Source organism: Phyllobates terribilis, unplaced genomic scaffold (assembly GCF_046119375.1).
Source record: "Phyllobates terribilis strain yellow unplaced genomic scaffold, ASM4611937v1 Scaffold_2__4_contigs__length_985480577, whole genome shotgun sequence".
Lineage (NCBI taxonomy): Eukaryota > Metazoa > Chordata > Amphibia > Anura > Dendrobatidae > Phyllobates > Phyllobates terribilis.
Window position 1 is genome coordinate 952,235,213 of NW_027362762.1, and position 18,739 is coordinate 952,253,951.

At 51.2% G+C, this 18,739-nt stretch overlaps 1 protein-coding gene across 3 annotated transcripts; it reads right to left on the minus strand.

Moving 5' to 3' along the window:
• Positions 1-11: 11 nt before the first annotated feature.
• CREG1 (cellular repressor of E1A stimulated genes 1) lies at positions 12-15,128 on the minus strand. 3 transcript variants are annotated; one of them, XM_073668563.1, is made up of 4 exons: positions 14,774-15,124; positions 9,531-9,650; positions 9,269-9,453; positions 12-1,057 (listed from the first exon to the last, which is right to left on the minus strand). In XM_073668563.1, coding segments are annotated over exons 1-4 (594 nt in total). In that variant the 5' UTR covers positions 15,062-15,124; the 3' UTR covers positions 12-1,056. The 3 variants fall into 3 exon arrangements, with proteins under 3 accessions (XP_073524664.1, XP_073524666.1, XP_073524665.1); XM_073668565.1 differs by lacking the exon at positions 9,269-9,453 and having other exon boundaries at positions 14,774-15,128; XM_073668564.1 differs by lacking the exon at positions 12-1,057 and having other exon boundaries at positions 9,268-9,453; positions 14,774-15,125.
• Positions 15,129-18,739: the final 3,611 nt, after the last annotated feature.

An 18,739-nucleotide genomic window follows, 5' to 3' on the forward strand; every position in this document is an offset into this window, starting at 1 on the left:
GAGACTGGATGTAATTTTTAAACAAAAATATAAAACTTTATTTAAACATTACAAATCATTCGGCGTCCCTTATATGCAAGTAAGCGGTATTATAGTAAGATGGCGGATACTTAAATGGCATACCAAAAGTCCCAGCAAGCCCTGGCTAGTACATGTCTGAGCGTTTAGAAAATAACAGCACTATTCATGGTAACTATAACCCCACCCACCCCCTGACCTGAGCCCACTGGTAATTTGTAGTAAAGTGGCACTTAAAGGGGTTGGAAAACTCATTTTCAGAGTCCCCGGCATTCAGTTGATTACATGGTTCTCCTGCTGTAGAGATCCCCAGCGATCATATGAAATCTGCAGCAGTAAGTGATCGATTTTCCTGCAGCACACCCGCAGGACAAATGAGGTATTACATAGTGCTCATTAAAGGCAGGGGCAGGATGGGTCCTCCAATGCGAGGGATGCTCTTTGTAGGATCCTGAATGGAGAACCACCCTCTTTTTAAAGCAAAAAGGTCCCAATTAAAGCAGACCGTCGTCTCTGGCAGATTAAAGCAGGCCTATAATAGACATCTCGATAGGTATGTCCTTTAAAAAAATAACAAACAAACCCCAGCAGTCATCATAAAAGCTTTCACAGTTTTTCCCCTTTAATCAACTCAAAATGAAAAGTTTTGCAAACTTTCTAATAAACTGTCAACCTAAATTCGTCATCTCTTCCAAGATCTCTTCTTCCAGTCAGTGAACGGAAAGATTCATTATTCGTATACCCTCACCGACACTGATCCATTGTGACAAACTGCAGCAGTCAGAGCAGGACAAGGTTAGGGTGAGATTTTAGCCCCCGCTTGTTGCGAACGAAAACTTTCTTGATACATTCAAAGTTCTTGAAAGGAATTTTAAAGTCTCTTAGAAAGTTGTAGATGTTTCCTTTGATTCAGCGATAAAACTTTATATCAAACCAGAGCGCCCCTTTAAGATTAGATTTATGCAGAGCAGATAACGAAGAAAGAAGAGGCACGTCGGCATCAGATCAAGAACATCACGGCCCTCCGGGAATATCAGACCTATAGGACAAAAAAAGAAGATATAACGTGATAATGTATATGAGACTAGCAGAGCGTCCAAGACAATCCTCCTAGAGTACAGAGCGGCTGTCAGGAGGCAGTCACTGCTTCCAATGTGCGGCTGTCAGGAGGCAGTCACTGCTTCCAATGTGCGGCTGTCAGGAGGCAGTCACTGCTTCTCATGTGCGGCTGTCAGGAGGCAGTCACTCCTTCTCATGTGCGGCTGTCAGGAGGCAGTCACTCCTTCTCATGTGCGGCTGTCAGGAGGCAGTCACTCCTTCTCATGTGCGGCTGTCAGGAGGCAGTCACTCCTTCTAATGTGCGGCTGTCAGGAGGCAGTCACTCCTTCTAATGTGCGGCTGTCAGGAGGCAGTCACTCCTTCTAATGTGCGGCTGTCAGGAGGCAGTCACTCCTTCTAATGTGCGGCTGTCAGGAGGCAGTCACTCCTTCTAATGTGCGGCTGTCAGGAGGCAGTCACTCCTTCTAATGTGCGGCTGTCAGGAGGCAGTCACTCCTTCTAATGTGCGGCTGTCAGGAGGCAGTCACTCCTTCTAATGTGCGGCTGTCAGGAGGCAGTCACTCCTTCTAATGTGCGGCTGTCAGGAGGCAGTCACTCCTTCTAATGTGCGGCTGTCAGGAGGCAGTCACTCCTTCTAATGTGCGGCTGTCAGGAGGCAGTCACTCCTTCTAATGTGCGGCTGTCAGGAGGCAGTCACTCCTTCTAATGTGCGGCTGTCAGGAGGCAGTCACTCCTTCTAATGTGCGGCTGTCAGGAGGCAGTCACTCCTTCTAATGTGCGGCTGTCAGGAGGCAGTCACTCCTTCTAATGTGCGGCTGTCAGGAGGCAGTCACTCCTTCTAATGTGCGGCTGTCAGGAGGCAGTCACTCCTTCTAATGTGCGGCTGTCAGGAGGCAGTCACTCCTTCTAATGTGCGGCTGTCAGGAGGCAGTCACTCCTTCTAATGTGCGGCTGTCAGGAGGCAGTCACTCCTTCTAATGTGCGGCTGTCAGGAGGCAGTCACTCCTTCTAATGTGCGGCTGTCAGGAGGCAGTCACTCCTTCTAATGTGCGGCTGTCAGGAGGCAGTCACTCCTTCTAATGTGCGGCTGTCAGGAGGCAGTCACTCCTTCTAATGTGCGGCTGTCAGGAGGCAGTCACTCCTTCTAATGTGCGGCTGTCAGGAGGCAGTCACTCCTTCTAATGTGCGGCTGTCAGGAGGCAGTCACTCCTTCTAATGTGCGGCTGTCAGGAGGCAGTCACTCCTTCTAATGTGCGGCTGTCAGGAGGCAGTCACTCCTTCTAATGTGCGGCTGTCAGGAGGCAGTCACTCCTTCTAATGTGCGGCTGTCAGGAGGCAGTCACTCCTTCTAATGTGCGGCTGTCAGGAGGCAGTCACTCCTTCTAATGTGCGGCTGTCAGGAGGCAGTCACTCCTTCTAATGTGCGGCTGTCAGGAGGCAGTCACTCCTTCTAATGTGCGGCTGTCAGGAGGCAGTCACTCCTTCTAATGTGCGGCTGTCAGGAGGCAGTCACTCCTTCTAATGTGCGGCTGTCAGGAGGCAGTCACTCCTTCTAATGTGCGGCTGTCAGGAGGCAGTCACTCCTTCTAATGTGCGGCTGTCAGGAGGCAGTCACTCCTTCTAATGTGCGGCTGTCAGGAGGCAGTCACTCCTTCTAATGTGCGGCTGTCAGGAGGCAGTCACTCCTTCTAATGTGCGGCTGTCAGGAGGCAGTCACTCCTTCTAATGTGCGGCTGTCAGGAGGCAGTCACTCCTTCTAATGTGCGGCTGTCAGGAGGCAGTCACTCCTTCTAATGTGCGGCTGTCAGGAGGCAGTCACTCCTTCTAATGTGCGGCTGTCAGGAGGCAGTCACTCCTTCTAATGTGCGGCTGTCAGGAGGCAGTCACTCCTTCTAATGTGCGGCTGTCAGGAGGCAGTCACTCCTTCTAATGTGCGGCTGTCAGGAGGCAGTCACTCCTTCTAATGTGCGGCTGTCAGGAGGCAGTCACTCCTTCTAATGTGCGGCTGTCAGGAGGCAGTCACTCCTTCTAATGTGCGGCTGTCAGGAGGCAGTCACTCCTTCTAATGTGCGGCTGTCAGGAGGCAGTCACTCCTTCTAATGTGCGGCTGTCAGGAGGCAGTCACTCCTTCTAATGTGCGGCTGTCAGGAGGCAGTCACTCCTTCTAATGTGCGGCTGTCAGGAGGCAGTCACTCCTTCTAATGTGCGGCTGTCAGGAGGCAGTCACTCCTTCTAATGTGCGGCTGTCAGGAGGCAGTCACTCCTTCTAATGTGCGGCTGTCAGGAGGCAGTCACTCCTTCTAATGTGCGGCTGTCAGGAGGCAGTCACTCCTTCTAATGTGCGGCTGTCAGGAGGCAGTCACTCCTTCTAATGTGCGGCTGTCAGGAGGCAGTCACTCCTTCTAATGTGCGGCTGTCAGGAGGCAGTCACTCCTTCTAATGTGCGGCTGTCAGGAGGCAGTCACTCCTTCTAATGTGCGGCTGTCAGGAGGCAGTCACTCCTTCTAATGTGCGGCTGTCAGGAGGCAGTCACTCCTTCTAATGTGCGGCTGTCAGGAGGCAGTCACTCCTTCTAATGTGCGGCTGTCAGGAGGCAGTCACTCCTTCTAATGTGCGGCTGTCAGGAGGCAGTCACTCCTTCTAATGTGCGGCTGTCAGGAGGCAGTCACTCCTTCTAATGTGCGGCTGTCAGGAGGCAGTCACTCCTTCTAATGTGCGGCTGTCAGGAGGCAGTCACTCCTTCTAATGTGCGGCTGTCAGGAGGCAGTCACTCCTTCTAATGTGCGGCTGTCAGGAGGCAGTCACTCCTTCTAATGTGCGGCTGTCAGGAGGCAGTCACTCCTTCTAATGTGCGGCTGTCAGGAGGCAGTCACTCCTTCTAATGTGCGGCTGTCAGGAGGCAGTCACTCCTTCTAATGTGCGGCTGTCAGGAGGCAGTCACTCCTTCTAATGTGCGGCTGTCAGGAGGCAGTCACTCCTTCTAATGTGCGGCTGTCAGGAGGCAGTCACTCCTTCTAATGTGCGGCTGTCAGGAGGCAGTCACTCCTTCTAATGTGCGGCTGTCAGGAGGCAGTCACTCCTTCTAATGTGCGGCTGTCAGGAGGCAGTCACTCCTTCTAATGTGCGGCTGTCAGGAGGCAGTCACTCCTTCTAATGTGCGGCTGTCAGGAGGCAGTCACTCCTTCTAATGTGCGGCTGTCAGGAGGCAGTCACTCCTTCTAATGTGCGGCTGTCAGGAGGCAGTCACTCCTTCTAATGTGCGGCTGTCAGGAGGCAGTCACTCCTTCTAATGTGCGGCTGTCAGGAGGCAGTCACTCCTTCTAATGTGCGGCTGTCAGGAGGCAGTCACTCCTTCTAATGTGCGGCTGTCAGGAGGCAGTCACTCCTTCTAATGTGCGGCTGTCAGGAGGCAGTCACTCCTTCTAATGTGCGGCTGTCAGGAGGCAGTCACTCCTTCTAATGTGCGGCTGTCAGGAGGCAGTCACTCCTTCTAATGTGCGGCTGTCAGGAGGCAGTCACTCCTTCTAATGTGCGGCTGTCAGGAGGCAGTCACTCCTTCTAATGTGCGGCTGTCAGGAGGCAGTCACTCCTTCTAATGTGCGGCTGTCAGGAGGCAGTCACTCCTTCTAATGTGCGGCTGTCAGGAGGCAGTCACTCCTTCTAATGTGCGGCTGTCAGGAGGCAGTCACTCCTTCTAATGTGCGGCTGTCAGGAGGCAGTCACTCCTTCTAATGTGCGGCTGTCAGGAGGCAGTCACTCCTTCTAATGTGCGGCTGTCAGGAGGCAGTCACTCCTTCTAATGTGCGGCTGTCAGGAGGCAGTCACTCCTTCTAATGTGCGGCTGTCAGGAGGCAGTCACTCCTTCTAATGTGCGGCTGTCAGGAGGCAGTCACTCCTTCTAATGTGCGGCTGTCAGGAGGCAGTCACTCCTTCTAATGTGCGGCTGTCAGGAGGCAGTCACTCCTTCTAATGTGCGGCTGTCAGGAGGCAGTCACTCCTTCTAATGTGCGGCTGTCAGGAGGCAGTCACTCCTTCTAATGTGCGGCTGTCAGGAGGCAGTCACTCCTTCTAATGTGCGGCTGTCAGGAGGCAGTCACTCCTTCTAATGTGCGGCTGTCAGGAGGCAGTCACTCCTTCTAATGTGCGGCTGTCAGGAGGCAGTCACTCCTTCTAATGTGCGGCTGTCAGGAGGCAGTCACTCCTTCTAATGTGCGGCTGTCAGGAGGCAGTCACTCCTTCTAATGTGCGGCTGTCAGGAGGCAGTCACTCCTTCTAATGTGCGGCTGTCAGGAGGCAGTCACTCCTTCTAATGTGCGGCTGTCAGGAGGCAGTCACTCCTTCTAATGTGCGGCTGTCAGGAGGCAGTCACTCCTTCTAATGTGCGGCTGTCAGGAGGCAGTCACTCCTTCTAATGTGCGGCTGTCAGGAGGCAGTCACTCCTTCTAATGTGCGGCTGTCAGGAGGCAGTCACTCCTTCTAATGTGCGGCTGTCAGGAGGCAGTCACTCCTTCTAATGTGCGGCTGTCAGGAGGCAGTCACTCCTTCTAATGTGCGGCTGTCAGGAGGCAGTCACTCCTTCTAATGTGCGGCTGTCAGGAGGCAGTCACTCCTTCTAATGTGCGGCTGTCAGGAGGCAGTCACTCCTTCTAATGTGCGGCTGTCAGGAGGCAGTCACTCCTTCTAATGTGCGGCTGTCAGGAGGCAGTCACTCCTTCTAATGTGCGGCTGTCAGGAGGCAGTCACTCCTTCTAATGTGCGGCTGTCAGGAGGCAGTCACTCCTTCTAATGTGCGGCTGTCAGGAGGCAGTCACTCCTTCTAATGTGCGGCTGTCAGGAGGCAGTCACTCCTTCTAATGTGCGGCTGTCAGGAGGCAGTCACTCCTTCTAATGTGCGGCTGTCAGGAGGCAGTCACTCCTTCTAATGTGCGGCTGTCAGGAGGCAGTCACTCCTTCTAATGTGCGGCTGTCAGGAGGCAGTCACTCCTTCTAATGTGCGGCTGTCAGGAGGCAGTCACTCCTTCTAATGTGCGGCTGTCAGGAGGCAGTCACTGCTTCTAATGTGCGGCTGTCAGGAGGCAGTCACTGCTTCTAATGTGCGGCTGTCAGGAGGCAGTCACTGCTTCTAATGTGCGGCTGTCAGGAGGCAGTCACTGCTTCTAATGTGCGGCTGTCAGGAGGCAGTCACTGCTTCTAATGTGCGGCTGTCAGGAGGCAGTCACTGCTTCTAATGTGCGGCTGTCAGGAGGCAGTCACTGCTTCTAATGTGCGGCTGTCAGGAGGCAGTCACTGCTTCTAATGTGCGGCTGTCAGGAGGCAGTCACTGCTTCTAATGTGCGGCTGTCAGGAGGCAGTCACTGCTTCTAATGTGCGGCTGTCAGGAGGCAGTCACTGCTTCTAATGTGCGGCTGTCAGGAGGCAGTCACTGCTTCTAATGTGCGGCTGTCAGGAGGCAGTCACTGCTTCTAATGTGCGGCTGTCAGGAGGCAGTCACTGCTTCTAATGTGCGGCTGTCAGGAGGCAGTCACTGCTTCTAATGTGCGGCTGTCAGGAGGCAGTCACTGCTTCTAATGTGCGGCTGTCAGGAGGCAGTCACTGCTTCTAATGTGCGGCTGTCAGGAGGCAGTCACTGCTTCTAATGTGCGGCTGTCAGGAGGCAGTCATTCCTTCTCCTAATGTGCGGCTGTCAGGAGGCAGTCATTCCTTCTCATGTGCGGCTGTCAGGAGGCAGTCATTCCTTCTCATGTGCGGCTGTCAGGAGGCAGTCATTCCTTCTCATGTGCGGCTGTCAGGAGGCAGTCATTCCTTCTCATGTGCGGCTGTCAGGAGGCAGTCATTCCTTCTCATGTGCGGCTGTCAGGAGGCAGTCATTCCTTCTCATGTGCGGCTGTCAGGAGGCAGTCATTCCTTCTCATGTGCGGCTGTCAGGAGGCAGTCATTCCTTCTCATGTGCGGCTGTCAGGAGGCAGTCATTCCTTCTCATGTGCGGCTGTCAGGAGGCAGTCATTCCTTCTCATGTGCGGCTGTCAGGAGGCAGTCATTCCTTCTCATGTGCGGCTGTCAGGAGGCAGTCATTCCTTCTCATGTGCGGCTGTCAGGAGGCAGTCATTCCTTCTCATGTGCGGCTGTCAGGAGGCAGTCATTCCTTCTCATGTGCGGCTGTCAGGAGGCAGTCATTCCTTCTCATGTGCGGCTGTCAGGAGGCAGTCATTCCTTCTCATGTGCGGCTGTCAGGAGGCAGTCATTCCTTCTCATGTGCGGCTGTCAGGAGGCAGTCATTCCTTCTCATGTGCGGCTGTCAGGAGGCAGTCATTCCTTCTCATGTGCGGCTGTCAGGAGGCAGTCATTCCTTCTCATGTGCGGCTGTCAGGAGGCAGTCATTCCTTCTCATGTGCGGCTGTCAGGAGGCAGTCATTCCTTCTCATGTGCGGCTGTCAGGAGGCAGTCATTCCTTCTCATGTGCGGCTGTCAGGAGGCAGTCATTCCTTCTCATGTGCGGCTGTCAGGAGGCAGTCATTCCTTCTCATGTGCGGCTGTCAGGAGGCAGTCATTCCTTCTCATGTGCGGCTGTCAGGAGGCAGTCATTCCTTCTCATGTGCGGCTGTCAGGAGGCAGTCATTCCTTCTCATGTGCGGCTGTCAGGAGGCAGTCATTCCTTCTCATGTGCGGCTGTCAGGAGGCAGTCATTCCTTCTCATGTGCGGCTGTCAGGAGGCAGTCATTCCTTCTCATGTGCGGCTGTCAGGAGGCAGTCATTCCTTCTCATGTGCGGCTGTCAGGAGGCAGTCATTCCTTCTCATGTGCGGCTGTCAGGAGGCAGTCATTCCTTCTCATGTGCGGCTGTCAGGAGGCAGTCACTCCTTCTCATGTGCGGCTGTCAGGAGGCAGTCACTCCTTCTCATGTGCGGCTGTCAGGAGGCAGTCACTCCTTCTCATGTGCGGCTGTCAGGAGGCAGTCACTCCTTCTCATGTGCGGCTGTCAGGAGGCAGTCACTCCTTCTCATGTGCGGCTGTCAGGAGGCAGTCACTCCTTCTCATGTGCGGCTGTCAGGAGGCAGTCACTCCTTCTAATGTGCGGCTGTCAGGAGGCAGTCACTCCTTCTAATGTGCGGCTGTCAGGAGGCAGTCACTCCTTCTAATGTGCGGCCGTCAGGAGGCAGTCACTCCTTCTAATGTGCGGCCGTCAGGAGGCAGTCACTCCTTCTAATGTGCGGCCGTCAGGAGGCAGTCACTCCTTCTAATGTGCGGCCGTCAGGAGGCAGTCACTCCTTCTAATGTGCGGCCGTCAGGAGGCAGTCACTCCTTCTAATGTGCGGCCGTCAGGAGGCAGTCACTCCTTCTAATGTGCGGCCGTCAGGAGGCAGTCACTCCTTCTAATGTGCGGCCGTCAGGAGGCAGTCACTCCTTCTAATGTGCGGCCGTCAGGAGGCAGTCACTCCTTCTAATGTGCGGCCGTCAGGAGGCAGTCACTCCTTCTAATGTGCGGCCGTCAGGAGGCAGTCACTCCTTCTAATGTGCGGCTGTCAGGAGGCAGTCACTCCTTCTAATGTGCGGCTGTCAGGAGGCAGTCACTGCTTCTAATGTGCGGCTGTCAGGAGGCAGTCACTCCTTCTAATGTGCGGCTGTCAGGAGGCAGTCACTGCTTCTAATGTGCGGCTGTCAGGAGGCAGTCATTCCTTCTAATGTGCGGCTGTCAGGAGGCAGTCATTCCTATTCATGTGCGGCTGTCAGGAGGCAGTCATTCCTTCTAATGTGGGGCTGTCAGGAGGCAGTCATTCCTTCTCATGTGCGGCTGTCAGGAGGCAGTCATTCCTTCTAATGTGCGGCTGTCAGGAGGCAGTCATTCCTTCTAATGTGGGGCTGTCAGGAGGCAGTCATTCCTTCTAATGTGGGGCTGTCAGGAGGCAGTCATTCCTTCTAATGTGGGGCTGTCAGGAGGCAGTCATTCCTTCTCATGTGCGGCTGTCAGGAGGCAGTCATTCCTTCTCATGTGCGGCTGTCAGGAGGCAGTCATTCCTTCTCATGTGCGGCTGTCAGGAGGCAGTCATTCCTTCTCATGTGCGGCTGTCAGGAGGCAGTCATTCCTTCTAATGTGCGGCTGTCAGGAGGCAGTCATTCCTCCCAGGATTAGAACATAGACGGTCAGCTGATCGGCCGGCTCTGTATATAGTATATACCGGTCAGCTGGTACTCACTAAGGCTTGGCTTGGTAATATTCCTCCGGGGTGACTGTTTTGATTCCCCCAAAGTAATCGAGCACCCAAATATTTGTAATGTTGAGTTTGGCAAAAAACCAATTGTGGTCGTGCGGCCAGGTCGCCATCTCCGGGTGGCGGCTGAACAATGCAGTCTTCGCTTTGTCCGACTCGGCGGCGGCCACCTGGTTGTAAAGCATTGGTCATATATACATGCATGTATCATGTATGTGGGGCACAACGGGGGCTCAGGGGTTCTCACCTCCTGGATGCTGCCGGACATTATAACGTGAGCACACAGCGGACTCTGGGGGTCGTAGTGCTCCTGCCGGCAGTATGGGGTCTGCGCCAGAGACATGGTCAGGGAAGTGTTGGCGTTCACCTGATATGGAAGAGAAGAGGAAGCGGAGATCAGAGACGTCCTCCCAACACACGGACCGCGGGTACTGTCATCTGACGGAGGATCACTGCCTTAATGAGCTATCCACAGCAAGCAATGCTGCAGTGTAAAGCAAGAGTGTGCAAATGAGCAACCAACTGAGACAAACAGCAAGCAACAAGAAGCAGAGCTGCAGTGTAAAGCATGAGGGTGAAACTGAGCAACATCATGAAACACATAGCAAGCTATAGGAACAAGCAAAGAAGCAATAAATAATTAGGACCCTGTGTGTTTTGCCTGGCTGAGCTCAGAGCAGGGGCAGGTCGGGAGACCCTGTGTGTTCTGAGGGCGTCTGCTGCGTGAGACGCTGGAAGAAGAGTCTGAGGAGAACTGTGAGGACTGAACTGCAATGAGGCTATGTGCCCACCATGCAGAAATGAAGCAGAAAATTTCTGCACGGTTTTGGCAGTCAAAAACACGAAGATTTTACACGCATTTTTTCAGCGTTTTTACATGCGGATTTGACTTGCGTTTTTCAAGTCCATGACCTCAAATCCGCATGCAGAAACGCACAAATAATGGACATGCTGCGGATTTTTCCGCTGCGGAAAATTCCGCAACATGGGCAGAGAACATGCGGATTGTCATTGGGGATCATGGGGCACAGATTACCAAGCGTTTTTAAAGCGTTTCTGCAGCGGAAATTCCGCATCAAAAATGCTTGAAAAAGGCATAGTGGGCACGCAGCCCAAAACTCTCTCGCTACAGGCTCTCCTGTGGGGGTTGTTCATCCCTGGACCTGGTGAAGCTGTGTTCCTGCTTAAGAACGAGTGCCTAGCGGGGGAAAGTTGTGTGGCTCTTTGGAGTTTTGTGGAAGTCCATGCTGAGTGGACTAGAGACTTTGTGCTGAACGAGCCAAGTGTCGAGTGAGAGGGAAAGAGACTGAGGATATCATCTCTGTGACGGAGCGCGCGGTCGGTGGTCTGGAAAACAGTGAGTGACTGCGAGAGGAGAGAAGGGGTCCGGTACCATTCACATTAAGAGGATGCTGACAAGCCTGGTGAACAGTGCTTCCCGGACCTTAATCTGAGGCTACAGGACTAAAGTCCCCGGCGTGTGGGCTCGGTAACGGCCGACAAGACAAGGAACCTTTGCTGTTTTTGTGAACGCTGCTTTCTTTCATTTGGCGCCAAAGTTTTCCAGAACTAGCTGCAGCCACCGCGATTCACAGGCCTGTGATAGACCACATCTGAGGTTAACGGTACCATAACTTTAAGATACCCGGGTATCCCTGTACTAGGGGAATGAGAGCAATTGATATAGTTTCATGCATTGTTATTGTTAATAGTGGTAGGACTGTACTCAGTGTGCCATTTCAGGGGTCTCCATAAAACACCCTCACTAGATTGACACAGTGTTTAGGTAAAATTGTTCCAGATCTTTAGTATAATTCACATAAACTGGGAACCTTGAGATTGGCCCATTGATTTCAGCTTTTGCTCATTGTGGGTATTTAGTAGAGACAGTGTCCCAGGCAGAACCTGAGACTGATTCATCCAATACTGAATTTTAGCCTAACCCCTGTTTTAGTAAAGAAATTGTTTATTTCTGTCTCCGGTCATTACAACAGCAAGAAGTAAAAAGCGGAGTCACATGGTGCGTTACATAAGGCCTCTGTCAGAGAAGGGTCATGTGACCCGGTGATTCTATAGGCTCCGTATACGGGACCTCTGCCCTCGTTCCCACCAGACGCAGACACCAGCTGCTCCGGCTCACGTGCCAGGAACATTTCAAAACCGGCAGATTCTGCTGCGTCATCTGCTGAGTCACCGACAGCAAAACGTGAAGAAAATAGGAAAAATACAAAAAGCGAGGGCGTCAGCGATAGCGAGTGTGAGCGAGGGCGTCAGTAATAGTGAGGAGGAGGAGGAGTGAAGGCATCAGTAATAGTGAGAAGGAGTGAGGGAATCAGTAATAGTGAGGAGGAGGCGTGAGGGCGTCAGTAATAGTGAGAAGGAGGAGGAGTGAGGGCATCAGTAATAGTGAGGAGGAGGAGGAGTGAGGGAATCAGTAATAGTGAGGAGGAGGAGTGAGGGCGTCAGTAATAGTGAGGGTGAGCGAAGGCATCAGTAATAGTGAGGAGGAGGAGGAGTGAGGGCGTCAGTAATAGTGAGAAGGAGGAGGGTGAGCGAAGGCATCAGTAATAGTGAGGAGGAGGAGGAGTGAGGGCATCAGTAATAGTGAGGAGGAGGAGGAGTGAGGGCATCAGTAATAGTGAGGAGGAGGAGGAGTGAGGGCATCAGTAATAGTGAGGAGGAGGAGGAGGAGGAGTGAAGGCATCAGTAATAGTGAGTAGGAGGAGGAGGAGTGAGGGCATCAGTAATAGTGAGTAGGAGGAGGAGGAGGAGTGAGGGAATCAGTAATAGTGAGTAGGAGGAGGAGGAGGAGTGAGGGCATCAGTAATAGTGAGGAGGAGGAGGAGGAGGAGTGAAGGCATCAGCAATAGTGAGGAGGAGGAGTGAGGGCATCAGTAATAGTGAGGAGGAGGAGGAGGAGTGAAGGCATCAGTAATAGTGAGGAGGAGGAGGAGGAGGAGTGAGGGCATCAGTAATAGTGAGGAGGAGTGAAGGCATCAGTAATAGTGAGGAGGAGTGAAGGCATCAGTAATAGTGAGGAGGAGTGAAGGCATCAGTAATAGTGAGGAGGAGTGAGGGCATCAGTAATAGTGAGGAGGAGCGAGGGCATCAGTAATAGAGAGGAGGAGCGAGGGCATCAGTAATAGTGAGGAGGAGTGAAGGCATCAGTAATAGTGAGGAGGAGTGAGGGCATCAGTAATAGTGAGAAGGAGGAGGAGTGAGGGCATCAGTAATAGTGAGGAGGAGGAGTGAAGGCATCAGCAATAGTGAGGAGGAGGAGTGAGGGCATCAGTAATAGTGAGGAGGAGGAGGAGTGAAGGCATCAGCAATAGTGAGGAGGAGGAGTGAGGGCATCAGTAATAGTGAGGAGGAGGAGGAGTGAAGGCATCAGTAATAGTGAGGAGGAGGAGGAGGAGGAGGAGTGAGGGCATCAGTAATAGTGAGAAGGAGGAGGAGTGAGGGCATCAGTAATAGTGAGAAGGAGGAGGAGTGAGGGCATCAGTAATAGTGAGAAGGAGGAGGAGTGAGGGCATCAGTAATATTGAGAAGGAGGAGGAGTGAGGGCATCAGTAATAGTGAGAAGGAGGAGGAGTGAGGGCATCAGCAATAGTGAGGAGGAGGAGGAGTGAAGGCATCAGCAATAGTGAGGAGGAGGAGTGAGGGCATCAGTAATAGTGAGGAGGAGGAGGAGTGAAGGCATCAGTAATAGTGAGGAGGAGGAGGAGGAGGAGTGAGGGCATCAGTAATAGTGAGGAGGAGTGAAGGCATCAGTAATAGTGAGGAGGAGTGAAGGCATCAGTAATAGAGAGGAGGAGCGAGGGCATCAGTAATAGAGAGGAGGAGCGAGGGCATCAGTAATAGAGAGGAGGAGCGAGGGCATCAGTAATAGAGAGGAGGAGCGAGGGCATCAGTAATAGAGAGGAGGAGGAGGAGTGAAGGCATCAGTAATAGTGAGGAGGAGGAGGAGTGAGGGCATCAGTAATAGTGAGAAGGAGGAGGAGTGAGGGCATCAGTAATAGTGAGAAGGAGGAGGAGTGAGGGCATCAGTAATAGTGAGAAGGAGGAGGAGTGAGGGCATCAGTAATATTGAGAAGGAGGAGGAGTGAGGGCATCAGTAATAGTGAGAAGGAGGAGGAGTGAGGGCATCAGTAATAGTGAGGAGGAGGAGTGAAGGCATCAGCAATAGTGAGGAGGAGGAGGAGTGAAGGCATCAGCAATAGTGAGGAGGAGGAGTGAGGGCATCAGTAATAGTGAGGAGGAGGAGGAGTGAAGGCATCAGTAATAGTGAGGAGGAGGAGGAGTGAGGGCATCAGTAATAGTGAGGAGGAGTGAAGGCATCAGTAATAGTGAGGAGGAGTGAAGGCATCAGTAATAGTGAGGAGGAGTGAAGGCATCAGTAATAGTGAGGAGGAGCGAGGGCATCAGTAATAGAGAGGAGGAGCGAGGGCATCAGTAATAGAGAGGAGGAGCGAGGGCATCAGTAATAGAGAGGAGGAGCGAGGGCATCAGTAATAGAGAGGAGGAGCGAGGGCATCAGTAATAGTGAGGAGGAGCGAGGGCATCAGTAATAGTGAGGAGGAGCGAGGGCATCAGTAATAGTGAGGAGGAGCGAGGGCATCAGTAATAGTGAGGAGGAGCGAGGGCATCAGTAATAGTGAGGAGGAGTTAAGGCATCAGTAATAGTGAGGAGGAGTGAAGGCATCAGTAATAGTGAGGAGGAGTGAGGGCATCAGTAATAGTGAGGAGGAGCGAGGGCATCAGTAATAGTGAGGAGGAGCGAGGGCATCAGTAATAGTGAGGAGGAGCGAGGGCATCAGTAATAGTGAGGAGGAGCGAGGGCATCAGTAATAGAGAGGAGGAGCGAGGGCATCAGTAATAGTGAGGAGGAGCGAGGGCATCAGTAATAGTGAGGAGGAGCGAGGGCATCAGTAATAGTGAGGAGGAGTGAGGGCATCAGTAATAGTGAGGAGGAGTGAGGGCATCAGTAATAGAGAGGAGGGTTTTAGTATTATTAGTATTAAAGGGCCCCAGCCGCTCGGCGTCTGCACAAGGTGAGATAAGCGGCGCCCACTGGAGGCTGTGAGTGATAATGGGGGGGTGGGTGGTGGAGAAGAGAACACGATCCCCCCTCCCCCGATACTACAGGGAACATAGAAAAAAATGCTACAATGCAGCCAGGGGAATGTCCGGATTATCACATATTCCGGATTATCGGTCTGTACTAAAAAAATATATAGATTTTATTACTTTGTACATAAAACACTTCAATCCAGAAGAATTGGAGAAAGTCACCGGAAGAAAAAAACCCCTTTCCTAAAATAATAAAAATGAGTAGAGACCTTTGTATTCTCGCCGTCACCAGAACTAGGACGTTATTTAACCCCTTAATAACCTGGGGGGGAAACCCCCCCCAGGCCTCATAGGAAAGGTCATGAGGTCACAGAGAGACCTGGCGGAGTGACGTCATCGCCATGGTAACCGGCCGCTCACCTGCAGGTCCTGCACGGAGATCTCCATGGTGGTCAGGTAGAAGTACAGGACGCCGCCGCTCTGGCCCCGGGGACCGTCACTCACGGAGAAGACGTTGGCGAAGGGCAGACCCCGCACCGGCTCGTGGCTGGAGAGAGTGGCCAGAGCGCCCCAGTCACACTTGTGCGCCACATACCGGGCTACCCGGGCGGTCTCATTGCGAGGGGGGATCGCTGCTGCCCCCAGTGATAGGACCAGGAAGAAAACCACAGAAACCCCCCAGAACACGATCACACCAGTCCAGCTCATGCTTCCTCACTGACTGGAGGCCGCTACTGACAGCTGGAGAACCACACCGCCCAAGGGGAGGAGCCCGGGAATGTGTGACCAATAGGAGATCTTCTACAGTATACGTTAGCCAATCACAACAGCCAGTAGGCGTGGTAACAATGAGGATGTAAACAACAAAGAAGAGAATCATAGAATGGTAGAGTTGGAAGGGACCTCCTGGGTCATCTGGTCCAACCCCCTGCTCAAAGCAGGAACCTCCTTATGGGAGGAGTTAGCTATTTGGCAACCAATAGAAAGGAAAAATAATGCATCATGACCAATCTAAATAGAGAAGTAGTGTGTGGGGCGGGGCAAAATAGGCCTAAGTAACCGCACTCACAGCATAGCGCTGTACTCCGCGTAGTGGCAATTCGCGGTACTACAGCGCATAGCACTTCCCCTTCAATAAGAGACGAGCTGCAGTACCTAGAGCGGCCACCACACAAGTGTATAGCGCTGTGCTGATCAGTGCTCCATACACAGTGCAGCCACAGTCACCCTATGAACAATGCACAGGGCAGATTGCCCTATTAAAGGGATTGTCCACTTATAGGGATTTTTTTTTACTTGTTAAATGTGAAAAATATTTTTTTCAATCAGGCATATATTTTTTTTTTACCTTTTCTCTTACACAGGCTGATTGTTTTCCTGCACATTCAACTTTGATGTGGTCTGTGCTCAAATCAGCAGAGAAGAGTTCAGAGCATGCAGAGAAAAGACTGACGATCGCCCCATCCGGAGGTTTTGTTCACAAAGAGGTTTTTTTTTGTTTGTTTTTAGCAGTGGATCCGCTCCAAAATCCTCCTCAAAATAAGCTTCAAAAATCCTTGGAAAGTTGTTCCTATTCATTTTTCTCTTGGAAAATCCACTTTTCTGTCCATATAACAGGATTTTAATTTTTTATTTTTTTTTATCTGAAGAGGTTTTTGTAAAATGCCTAATGGAAAAGAAAACGCATGTGACTTCTATTTGAGCAGTTTCTCTCCAAACTAGACCAATCAAAACGCTGCAAAGAACATTTCAGAAAGAAAACAAAACTATTCCAACAGGGGCGGACATAGAAATCATAGGGCCCATAGCAGAAGTTGTATTTCGCCCCTCCCTAAGAAAAAACGTAATATTCGGCGGGGTCACAGAAGAGCATATCTCACAACTCTGCAGCCCTTACAAAGTAATTTTCCTTCTATATAGTCCTCCATAAAGAATAATGGGCCCCACATAGTCCTCCATACAGTATAATGGACCCACATAGTCCTCCATACAGTATAATGGGCCCCACATAGTCCTCCATACAGTATAATGGGCCCACATAGTGCTCCATACAGTATAATGGGCCCACATACTCCTCCATACAGTATAATGGGCCCACATAGTGCTCCATACAGTATAATGGGCCCCACATAGTCCTCCATACAGTATAATGGGCCCACATAATTCTCCATACAGTACAATGGGCCCACATAGTGCTCCATACAGTATAATGGGCCCACATACTCCTCCATACAGTATAATGGGCCCACATAGTGCTCCATACAGTATAATGGGCCCCACATAGTCCTCCATACAGTATAATGGGCCCACATAATTCTCCATACAGTACAATGGGCCCACATAGTGCTCCATACAGTATAATGGGCCCACATAGTGCTCCATATTGTATAAAGGCCACACATAGTCCTCCATACAGAATAATGGGCCCCACATAGTCCTCCATACAGAATAATGGGCCCCACATAGTCCTCCATACAGTATAATGGGCCCCACATAGTGCTCCATACAGAATAATGAACCCACATAGTGCTCCATACAGAATAATGGGCACCACATAGTCCTCCATACAGTATAATGGGCCCCACATAGTCCTCCATACAGTATAATGGCCACACATAGTCCTTCATACAGTTTAATGGCCACACAAAGTCCTCAATACAGTATAATGGGCCCCACATAGTCCTCCATACAGTATAATGGGCCCCACATATTCCACCATACAATATAATGGCCCCACATAGTCCTCCATACAGTATAATGGGCTCCACATAGTGCTCCAAACAGAATAATGGACCCACATAGTTCTCCATACAGAATAATGGGCCCCACATAGTGCTCCATAAAGAATAATGGGCCCCACATAGTGCTCTATACAGTATAATGGGCCCCAATATAGTCCTCCATACAGTATAATGGGCCCCATATAGTCCTCCATACAGTATAATGGGCCCCACATAGTCCTCCATACAGTATAATGGGCCCCACATAGTCCTCCATACAGTATAATAGGCCCCATATAGCCCTCCATACAGTATAATGGCCCCACATAGTGCTCCATACAGTATAATAGGCCTCACATAGTCATCCATACAGAATAATAGGCCACACATAGTCCTTCATACAGAATAATGGCCCCACATGATGCTCCATGCAGAATAATGGCCCCACAAAGTACTCCATACAGTATAATAGGCCCCACATAGTCCTCCATACAGAATAATGGGCCCCACATAGTCCTCCATACAGTATAATGGGCCCCACATTGTCCTCCATGCAGAATAATGGGCCCCACATAGTCCTCCATACAGTATAATGGCCACACATAGTCCTCCATACAGTATAATGGCCACACATAGACCTCCATACAGAAAAATGGGCCCCACATAGTGCTACATACAGTATAATGGCCTCATATAGTCCTCCATATAGTATAATGGCCCCACATAGTCCTCAATACAGTATAATGGGCCCCACATAGTCCTTCATACAGTATAAAGGGCCCACATAGTGCTCCATACAGTATAATGGCCCCACATAGTCCTCTAAACAGAATAATGGGCTCCACATAGTCCGCCATATAGTATAAAGAGCCCACATAGTGCTACATACAGTATAATGGCCTCACATAGTCCTCCATACAGTATAATGGCCCCACATAGTCCTCATACAGTATAACAGGCCTCACATAGTCCTCCATACAGTATAATGGGCCCACATAGTGCTCCATACAGTATAATGGCCCCACATAGTCCTCCATACAGAAAAATAATGGGCCCCACATAGTCCTCCATACAGTATAATGGGCCCACATAGTGCTCCATACAGGTTAATGGCCCTCATAATCCTCCATACAGTATAATGGGCCCCATATAGTCCTCCATACAGTATAATGGGCCCCAAATAGTCCTCCATACAGTATAATGGGCCTCATACAGTCCTCCATACAGTATAATGGCCCCACATAGTCCTCCATACAGTATAATGGGCACACATAGTCCTCCATACAGTATAATGGGCCCCATATAGTCCTCCATACAGTATAATGGCCACACATAGTCCTCCATACAGTATAATGGGCCCCACATAGTCCTCCATACAGTATAATGGCCCCACATAGTCCTCCATACAGTATAATGGCCCCACATAGTCCTCCATACATTATAATGGGCCCCACATAGTCCTCCATACAGTATAATGGCCCCACATAGTCCTCCATACTGTAAAATGGCCACACATAGTCCTCCATACAGAATAATGGCCAGATATAGTCCTCCATACAGAATAATGGCCCCACATACTCCTCCATGCAGAATAATGGCCCCCACATAGTCCTCCACACAGTATAATGGGCCCCACATAGTCCTCCATACAGTATAATGGCCCTAC